A 10,000-nucleotide genomic window follows, 5' to 3' on the forward strand; every position below is an offset into this window, starting at 1 on the left:
GTATATTAACCACACCCACTAAATTTCAGTAAAAAAGGTTTTACATATATTAGCCGCACCAGATTATAAGCCGCGGATGTCCGATATATCGGTGCGCAGAAAGATTCTGTAAATGTTTATTTATATACGTTAATTGTTTCCAAACCGTGCCTGTAACAAGGCAGTAAATCGGGTATTTAAACAAAACAGAAGTCATCGGCATGCACCCGCTAGCTGTGGAAGCTAGCTCTCCAATCAGCTAATCAGACATAAGTCCACGATGACATTTTGGGGAATCTACTGAGAAATTTGCGGGGGGAAAAAAAAAAAAATGCAGCTGTAAGTTAATAATACTAACACAGACACTCATAAACGTGTTAGCAAATTAGCTAATGCTAACAACGCTAGCCTATTTACATTACGATAGCAAAGTACAAAAATGCACAAAACACACTTACGGACATCACATATGGGACGGTTTGGTAAGTATGAATTATTTTAGTTATATTGCACAACTTATAAACGCTGCTTAGAGTGATGACTGACAAATCCATACAAATAGAAACGCTATGGACTGCTCGAAGGCTTATGGGACTCGTCTTCCGGTTCAAAGCACTAAATGGAATGACACTGCAACACCTGCAGTGAGGAAACTCGTCCAAAAGATGGCGCCACAGCACAAACAATAAAACACATTAGCGGTGTATTTGTTAGTTGTTTTTTTCAAACAATTTTTATTATGGCCTTCAGCGAAGAAAAATCCATAAATTATACGCACCGTCTTAGAAGCCGCATGGTTCAAAGTTTAGGAAAAAAGTAGCGTCTTATAGTTTGGAATTTACGGTACATTGTTTCTTATGGAGAAATTTGCTTCACTCTCCAAATCGATTTACAAACCCTGTTCAAGAACCAATGAAGTTCATAAATCATGGTTCCACTGTACTGTCAAGTCAAGTCCAAAGTCATCAAAGTCGAGTCTGACTGAAGTCCAGACCTCGGCTCTAATCAACACACACAGCTGACGCACCTGACTCAGCAGGAGCGTGGCGTCTTTAGCGTGCTTCGTGTCCAACGTGTCAGGCAGCGAGGAGTAGAGACTCTTGCTGATCTCCTTCTTCCCTCCTTCTTTGTACTTGACCTGCAAGCAAGCAACGGTAGCGCCACACTCAACACTAGAATGCTCCGGAGGCGGTACCTCGCTCTGCAGCTGGGACAGCTCCTTCGCCAGTTTGGTCTCGGCGGTCTCCGGGAGATGATGGTACAAAGTGCTCTTCTGCTCAACTCCTTCTTTGTACTTCACCTGTGGACCGGCGTGAAGGCGTCAATCGCGCTCACCTCGTCACCGCACAGTCGTGCGACGTACCTCGCTCCGCAGTGCCGACGCCTCCTTGGCGTGTTGCGTCTCCAAGGTTTCGGGCAGCAGCGAGTACAAGTTGACGCTCATTTCCTTCTTGCCGTCCTCTTTGTACTTCACCTGCGGCGAGATGAGGGATCAGACGTCGCTCGGTATGTCCGCGGGATGAAAAACGGTCGTCACCTCGCTGGCGAGCTCGCGGGCGTCTTTGGCGTGCGCCATCTCCAGGGTCTCCGGCAGTAGCGAGTACAATGCCTTGTTATTTTGGCCAGCCTCCTTGTAAAGGCGCTGATGGTGGAAACACGACAAAGTGAGTTTTGGCTGTGGGGCGTGTAGTATCTGCTAGACCAGGGGTCACCAACGCGGTGCCCGCGGGCACCAGGTAGCCCGTAAGGACCAGATGAGTCGCCCGCTGGCCTGTTCTAAAAATAGCTCAAATAGCAGCTGTGGACAGAGAGGTAGGGCACGCTGGAGCCTGACCCAAGATGGCGGCGAGGCGGGGCGTGCCGGGAGCGACGCCACAAACAAGATCAGGTGTGTGGATCGCGCTCCTGTACACGATTAACGTATCTACTCTCGCTGTATAAAAGTGGAGAAGGAGGGGAGAACGGGGCTGGTAAAGGTGCGAGCGAGAAAAACACATATAACGACGGAGACGGAGACAAGAAGAGGCGGACTGAAGTACGTGCGGCTGAAAAGCAGACGGCGGAGCGAGCAGCAGAGGGAGACGGGAGACGCAGCGGAAGAGCGACCCGACCGCAGACAAGCTTGTGTGGGAAAATAAAGCAAGTCAAACCTGCTCGAAGTCATGTCCTTCCTGGCTTGTCCATGGAACCCGCAAGACGACGTCGCGAGTCCTTCACAGCAGCACTTACCAGTGAGCTGCCTCTATTTTTTAAATTTTATTTATTTACTAGCAAGCTGGTCTCGCTTCGCTCGACATTTTTAATTCTAAGAGAGGCAAAACTCAAATAGAATTTGAAAATCCAAGAAAATATTTTAAAGACTTGGTCTTCACTTGTTTAAATAAATTCATTTATTTTTTTACTTTGCTTCCTTTAACTTTCAGAAAGACAATTTTAGAGAAAAAATACAACCTTAAAAATGATTTTAGGATTTTTAAACACATATATTTTTTTACCTTTTAAATTCCTTCCTCTTCTTTCCTGACAATTTAAATCAATGTTCAAGTATTTTTTTTTTATTGTAAAGAATAATAAATACATTTTAATTTAATTCTTCATTTTAGCTTCTGTTTTTTCGATTAAGAATATTTGTGAAATATTTCTTCAATTTTATTATGATTAAAATAAAAATAAAATATTCTGGCAAATCTAGAAAATCTGTAGAATCAAATTTAAATCTTATTTCTAAGTCTTTTGAATTTCTTTTAAAATTTTTGTTCTGGAAAATCTAGAAGAAATAATGATTTGTCTTTGTTAGAAATATAGCTTGGTCCAATTTCTTATATATTCTGACAAAGTGCAGATTGGATTTTAACCTATTTAAAACATGTCATCAAACTTCTCCAAGTTATCTTAATCAGGAAAAATTACTAATGGTCCGTAAACTCTTTTTTTAATTTTTTCAAAAAGATTCGAATTAGCTAGTTTTTCTCTTCATTTTTTTTGGTTGAATTTAGAATTTTAAAAGAGTCGAAATTGATGAAAAACTATGTTTCAAAATTAAATTTTCATTTTTTTCACGTTTTCTCTTCTTTTAAACCATTTAATTAAGTGTTTTTTCATCATTTATTCTCTATAAAAAACCTTGCGTAAAAGGAAAAAAAATGTACGACGGAATGACAGCCAGAAATACCCTTTTTTTATATAGTGATTCCCAAAGCCCAAAAAAAGTCTGCGGGCTATAGAGCGTTTTCATGTCGGGCTCCAGTACTCTGGAATGCCCTCCCAGTAAAAGTTCGAGATGCCACCTCAGTAGAAGCATTTAAGTCTCACCTTAAAACTCATTTGTATACTCTAGCCTTTAAATAGACTCCCTTTTTAGACCAGTTGATCTGCCGTTTCTTTTCTTTTTCTCCTATGTCCCACTCTCCCTTGTGGAGGGGGTCCGGTCCGATCCGGTGGCCATGTACTGCTTGCCTGTGTATCGGCTGGGGACATCTCTGCGCTGCTGATCCGCCTCCGCTTGGGATGGTTTCCTGTGAACGGGACTCTCGCTGCTGTGTTGGATCCGCTTTGGACTGGACTCTCGCAACTGTGTTGGATCCATTATGGATTGAACTTTCACAGTATCATGTTAGACCCGCTCGACATCCATTGCTTTCTTCCTCTCCAAGGTTCTTATAGTCATCATTGTCACCGACGTCCCACTGGGTGTGAGTTTTCCTTGCCCTTATGTGGGCCTACCGAGGATGTCGTGGTGGTTTGTGCAGCCCTTTGAGACATTAGTGATTTAGGGCTATATAAGTAAACATTGATTGATTGATTGATATATATATAGATAGATTTATTTAATAAAGGTAAATTGAGCAAATTGACTATTTCTGGCAATTTATTTAAGTGTGTATCAAACTGGTAGCCCTTCGCATTAATCAGTACCCAAGAAGTAGCTCTTGCTTTCAAAAAGGTTGGTGACCCCTGTTCTATTGGCAGATCATTTTGCTTAGTTCAAATAAAATACCCCTAATTTTTGTATTGTTTTTGCACAGTGACTTTTTGCAGTGCACTTCAGCAATAATATTTTTGTTCAACTATCCTCACCGGCGTCATCCATGACCCGATACACATCCATGACCCGATACACATCCATGACCCGATACACATCCATGACCCGATACACATCCACGACCCGATACACATCCATGACCCGATACACATCCATGACCCGATACACATCCATGACCCGATACACATCCATGACCCGATACACATCCATGACCCGATACACATCCACGACCCGATACACATCCACGACCCGATACACATCCACGACCCGATACACATCCATGACCCGATACACATCCATGACCCGACACACATCCATGCCACCATCTGCACGAGAGAAGCTGGCAAGACCAGCGGTTTCGAGATGACCTCACCTCGCTCTGCAGCTCGGCGACATTTTTGGCAAACTGCGTCTCCATGGTCTGCGGAAGCTGAGAGTAGAAGGACTGACCGAGCCTTCTTCTGCCGTCTTCTTGGTACTTGCTCTAATGGACCACAAAGACCTGCCCGTCACTTCATTGGGTGACACAGAACCCCGAGTCCCGTCCCTGGTACCTGACTCTGCAGCTCAGTCATCTCTCTGGCAAACTGGAGCTCCTTGGTGTCAGGGAGCTGAGAGTACAGAGACGAAGGAGCTCCTTTAACCAGCAACTTGGGGCGGTAACTCGCCTGCCAGAGAAAAGGAGATCACACACCGGCTGGACTTTGCTGGTTCTTAAATGGAAAGATCAATCTAGACCAGGACTATTCAACACAATCCTGCCCAACAATGAACTCTGACGTGGTAACTAAAAATAGGAGAATGCTGCGGTCATACAGAAGATCTTTAACTAGAATTTTTACAGTAGTTGTGTAAAAACAGCAAAAACACCAGAGAGTTCATGTCTAATGAACTATCTTGGACTGGCATTTTTTTTTTGTATCAGTACTTAAAAATAGCAAAGACCTCTTGTTTATTGAAGATCTTTGATAGGCATTTTTGCCATAGGTCATTAAAAACATAGGTACCTCCTTTCATTTTGCGGATCTTTAACTAGCGCTTTTTCTATCAGTGCCATGAAATAACAGAGAGCTTTGGTCACATGGTGGATCTTGAACTGGCATTTTTTGTATCAGTGCTACAAAAAGCAAAATAGCTACTGTCAGATGGCGGATCTTTGACTGGCATTTTTTGTATCAGTGCTACAAAAAGCAAAATAGCTACTTTCACATGGCGGATCTTTTACTGGCATTTTTTTGCTTTAGTGCTAAAAAAAACCCAATACAGGTACTGTTACGTGGCAGCTCTTTGACTGGCATTTGTTGTATCAGTGCTACAAAAAGCAATAGAGCTACTGTCACATGGCGGATCTTTGACTTCTATTTTTTGTATCTGTGCTCAAAAAAGCAATAGAGCTACTGTCACATGGCATATCTTTGACTGGCATTTTTTGTATCAGTGCTAAAAAAAGCAATAGAGCTACTGTCACATGACATATCCTTGACTGCCATTTTTTGTATCAGTGCTAAAAAAAGCAATAGAGCTACTGTCACATGGCTTATCTTTGACTGGCATTTTTTTTTTCAGTGCTAAAAAAAAAAGCAATAGAGCTACTGTAACATGGCGGATGTTTGACTGGCATTTTTTGTATCAGTGCTAAAAAAGCAATAGAGGTACTGTTACATGGCGGATCTTTGACTGGCATTTTTTGTATCAGTGCTACAAAAAGCAATATAGCTATTGTCAAATGGCGGCTCTTTAACTGGCATTTTTGATATCAGTGCTACAAAAAGCAAAACAGCTACTGTCAGATGGCAGATCTTTGACTGGGATTTTTGTATTAGTGCTAAAAAAGGCAATAGCGGTACTGTTATATGGCAGCTCTTTGACCGGCATTTTTTGCATCAGTGCTAAAAAAGGCAATAGAGCTACCGTCACATAGCGGATCTTGGACTGGCCTTTTTTGTATCAGTGCTACAAAAAGTAAAACAGCTACTGTCAGATTGCGGATCTTTGACTGGTATTTTTTGTATCAGTGCTAAAAAAAGCAATAGAGATACTGTTACATGGCAGATCTTTGACTGGCCTTTTTTGTATCAGTGCTACAAAAAATCAATAGAGCTACTGTCACATGGCGGATCTTGGACTGGCCTTTTTGTATCAGTGCTAAAAGAAGCAATAGAATCACTGTCACATGGCGGATCTTGGACTGGCAGTTTTTGTATCAGTGCTAAATAAAAAGCAATAGTGGTATTGTCACATGGCGCATCTTTGACTGCCATGTTTTGTATCAGTGCTAAAAAAAAAGCAATAGAGCTACTGTCACATGGCGGATCTTTGACTGGCATTTTTTGCATCAGTGCTACAAAAATCAAAATAGCTATTGTCAAATGGCGACTCTTTGACTGGCATTTTTTGTATCAGTGCTACAAAAAGCAAAACAGCTACTGTCAGATGGCAGATCTTTGACTGGTATTTTTGTATCAGTGCTAAAAAAGGCAATAGAGGTACTGTTATATGGCAGCTCTTTGACTGGCATTTTTTGCATCAGTGCTAAAAAAGGCAATAGAGCTACCGTCACATAGCGGATCTTGGACTGGCCTTTTTTGTATCAGTGCTACAAAAAGTTAAACAGCTACTGTCAGATTGCGGATCTTTGACTGGTATTTTTTGTATCAGTGCTAAAAAAAGCAATAGAGATACTGTTACATGGCAGATCTTTGACTGGCCTTTTTTGTATCAGTGCTACAAAAAATCAATAGAGCTACTGTCACATGGCGGATCTTGCACTGGCCTTTTTGTATCAGTGCTAAAAGAAGCAATAGAACGACTGTCACATGGCGCATCTTGGACTGGCAATTTTTGTATCAGTGCTAAATAAAAAGCAATAGTGGTATTGTCACATGGCGCATCTTTGACTGCCATGTTTTGTATCAGTGCTAAAAAAAAAAGCAATAGAGCTACTGTCACATGGCGGGTCTTTGACTGGCATTTTTTGTATCAGTGCTACAAAAATCAAAATAGCTATTGTCAAATGGCGACTCTTTGACTGGCATTTTTTGTATCAGTGCTACAAAAAGCAAAACAGCTACTGTCAGATGGCAGATCTTTGACTGGTATTTTTGTATCAGTGCTAAAAAAGGCAATAGAGGTACTGTTATATGGCAGCTCTTTGACTGGCATTTTTTGCATCAGTGCTAAAAAAGGCAATAGAGCTACTGTCAGATGGCGGATCTTTAACTGGTATTTTTTGTATCAGTGCTAAAAAAAGCAATAGAGATACTGTTACATGGCAAATCTTTGACTGGCATTTTTTGTATCAGTGCAAGAAAAAAATCAATAGAGCTACTGTCACATGGCGGATCTTGGACTAGCCTTTTTGTATCAGTGCTAAAAGAAGCAATAGTGCTATTGTCACATGGCGCATCTTTGACTGGCGTGTTTTGTATCAGTGCTAAAAAAAGTAATAGAGCTACTGTCACATGGCGGATCTTTGACTGGCATTTTTTGTATCAGCACTACAAAAAGCAAAATAGCTATTGTCAAATGGCGGCTCTTTGACTGGCATTTTTTGTATCAGTGCTACAAAAATCAAAACAGCTACAGTCAAATGGTGGCTCTTTGACTGGCATTTTTGTATCAGTGCTACAAAAAGCAAAACAGTTACTGTCAGATGGCAGATATTTGACTGGTATTTTTGTATCAGTGCTAAAAAAAGCAATAGAGATACTGTTACATGGCAAATCTTTGACTGGCCTTTTTTGTATCAGTGCTACAAAAAATCAATAGTTACTGTCACATGGCGGTTCTTGGACTGGCTTTTTTGTACCAGTGCTAAAAGAAGCAATAGAACCACTGTCACATGGCGGATCTTGGACTGGCAATTTTTGTATCAGTGCTAATTAAAAAGCAATAGTGCTATTGTCACATGGCGCATCTTTGACTGCCATGTTTTGTATCTGTGCTAAAAAAAAGCAATAGAGCTACTGTCACATGGTGGATCTTTGACTGGCATTTTTTGTATCAGTTCTACAAAAAGCAAAATAGCTATTGTCAAATGGCGGCTCTTTGACTGATATTTTTTGTATCAGTGCTACAAAAAGCAAAACAGCTACTGTCAGATGCCAGATCTTTGACTGGTATTTTTGTATCAGTGCTAAAAAAAGCAATAGAGGTACTGTTATATGGCGGCTCTTTGACTGGCATTTTTTGTATCAGTGCTAAAAAAGGCAATAGAGCTACTGTCACATGGCGGATCTTGGACTGGCCTTTTTTGTATCAGTGCTACAAAAAGTAAAACAGCTACTGTCAGATGGCGTATCTTTGACTGGTATTTTTTGTATCAGTGCTAAAAAAAGCAATAGAGATACTGTTACATGGCAGATCTTTGACTGGCATTTTTTGTATCAGTGCTACAAAAAATCAATAAAGCTACTGTCACATGGCGGATCTTGGACTGGCCTTTTTGAATCAGTGCTAAAAGAAGCAATAGAACCACTGTCACATGGCGGATCTTGGACTGGCACTTTTTGTATCAGTGCTAAATAAAAAGCAATAGTGCTATTGTCACATGGCGCATCTTTGACTGGCATGTTTTGTATCAGTGCTAAAAAAAAAGCAATAGAGCTACTGTCACATGGCGGATCTTTGACTGGCATTTTTTGTATCAGTGCTACAAAAAGGAAGATAGCTATTGTCAAATGGCGGCTCTTTGACTGGCATTTTTTGTATCAGTGCTACAAAAAGCAAAACAGCTACTGTCAGATGGCAGATCTTTGACTGGCATTTTTTGTCTCAGTGCTAAAAAAGCAATGGAGCTTTTTTCACATGGTGGATCTTGGACTGGCCTTTTTTGTATCAGTGCTTTAAACGGCAATAGATCCCTGTATGTATCACTACCAAATTATTCTATAAAAAAGCTAGTATATTAAAGTTAGCATGCTAACAGGTATCATTCGTCAACTAACAAAATATATGACGCTGAGGTGTATGCCTGAAAAATTGGCAAAAAGTCTAGCATGGCAATATTAGAATGCTAATGATTGTGTCCCAAGCTTTGGACACCCCTGTTATAAGGAATAATTAAGTCTTTGCTTTGCAGAGAAAGTAGCTGAATAGTACGGGTGCAGATAGAGTCAAATACATCACTCTGCAGCTGGGACATCTCCAGGGCATGTTGGATCTCAGGTGTGTCGGCCAGTTGGGAGTAGAGGGACATGGAGGCCTTTCTCTTCCCATCTTCTTTGTACTTCTTCTGCAAGAACAAACTTGTGTGTGGTCAACATCTCTGTGTAATATTCAAGGTAACGTTGGAAGGTGACACCTCGAGTACCTCGCTCTGAAACTCATGGACGCTCTTGGCCAGCTGCATCTCGCAGGTTTCAGGAAGCTGAGAGTACAAATTGCTGCTCAGCTCCTTCTTCACGTCCTCCTTGTACTTGTTCTGCGGACCACACATGTTCCACCGTCACACTTTTTGTCCCAGTGTTCATTGTGACAGCAGAATTACATTTAGTTTTAGGCAGCCTTTTGACGAAAATGTATTTCAGTCATCAAAATGTGTTGAGTTTTAGTCTAGTTTTTGTCATTTAAATTCCTCTACAGTCGACTAAAATATAATGTATATGGCCTAAAGCGTCTTAGAAGTTGTCTTGAAACCACTTTTATGAAAATTATCTCAAGAACTAAATTCACGACGAGACCTGCACGCCATGAATATATCAGTAAGTACATTTCACACTAAGCTTGCAGTGCGTGATTATTTTTAGCTGAAATTAAGCATTTTTTGAACAATATATGACTAAAATAATCATACTGTACAAAGAAAACTAGTTTTAATCTATATTGTGTATAATTACACTGAGTGTGCACAATGGCGTCTCGGCCACTGTCCCATTTAAATACAGCAACCGGTGTAATAAATCCGGAATGCATACACATACATACATACATACATACATACATACATATATATATAAATATGTATATATATATATATAT

General features: G+C 40.7%; 1 protein-coding gene across 3 annotated transcripts in view; it reads right to left on the reverse strand.

Annotated features, from left to right (window-relative positions):
* The window catches only part of LOC133569175 (nebulin-like), a 107,724-nt gene that overhangs the window by 90,919 nt on the left and 6,805 nt on the right, over positions 1-10,000 (reverse strand). For all 3 annotated transcript variants that reach the window (XM_061921371.1, XM_061921372.1, XM_061921373.1), the window contains exons 6-13: positions 9,333-9,443; positions 9,144-9,254; positions 4,576-4,689; positions 4,395-4,505; positions 1,517-1,621; positions 1,343-1,453; positions 1,175-1,279; positions 1,007-1,117 (exon numbers count right to left, since the gene is read on the reverse strand). In XM_061921371.1, the coding sequence (XP_061777355.1) occupies positions 1,007-1,117; positions 1,175-1,279; positions 1,343-1,453; positions 1,517-1,621; positions 4,395-4,505; positions 4,576-4,689; positions 9,144-9,254; positions 9,333-9,443 (879 nt within the window). The remainder of the gene's footprint in view (positions 1-1,006; positions 1,118-1,174; positions 1,280-1,342; positions 1,454-1,516; positions 1,622-4,394; positions 4,506-4,575; positions 4,690-9,143; positions 9,255-9,332; positions 9,444-10,000) is intronic.

Source organism: Nerophis ophidion, linkage group LG15, assembly GCF_033978795.1.
Source record: "Nerophis ophidion isolate RoL-2023_Sa linkage group LG15, RoL_Noph_v1.0, whole genome shotgun sequence".
In the NCBI taxonomy this organism is placed as follows: domain Eukaryota; kingdom Metazoa; phylum Chordata; class Actinopteri; order Syngnathiformes; family Syngnathidae; genus Nerophis; species Nerophis ophidion.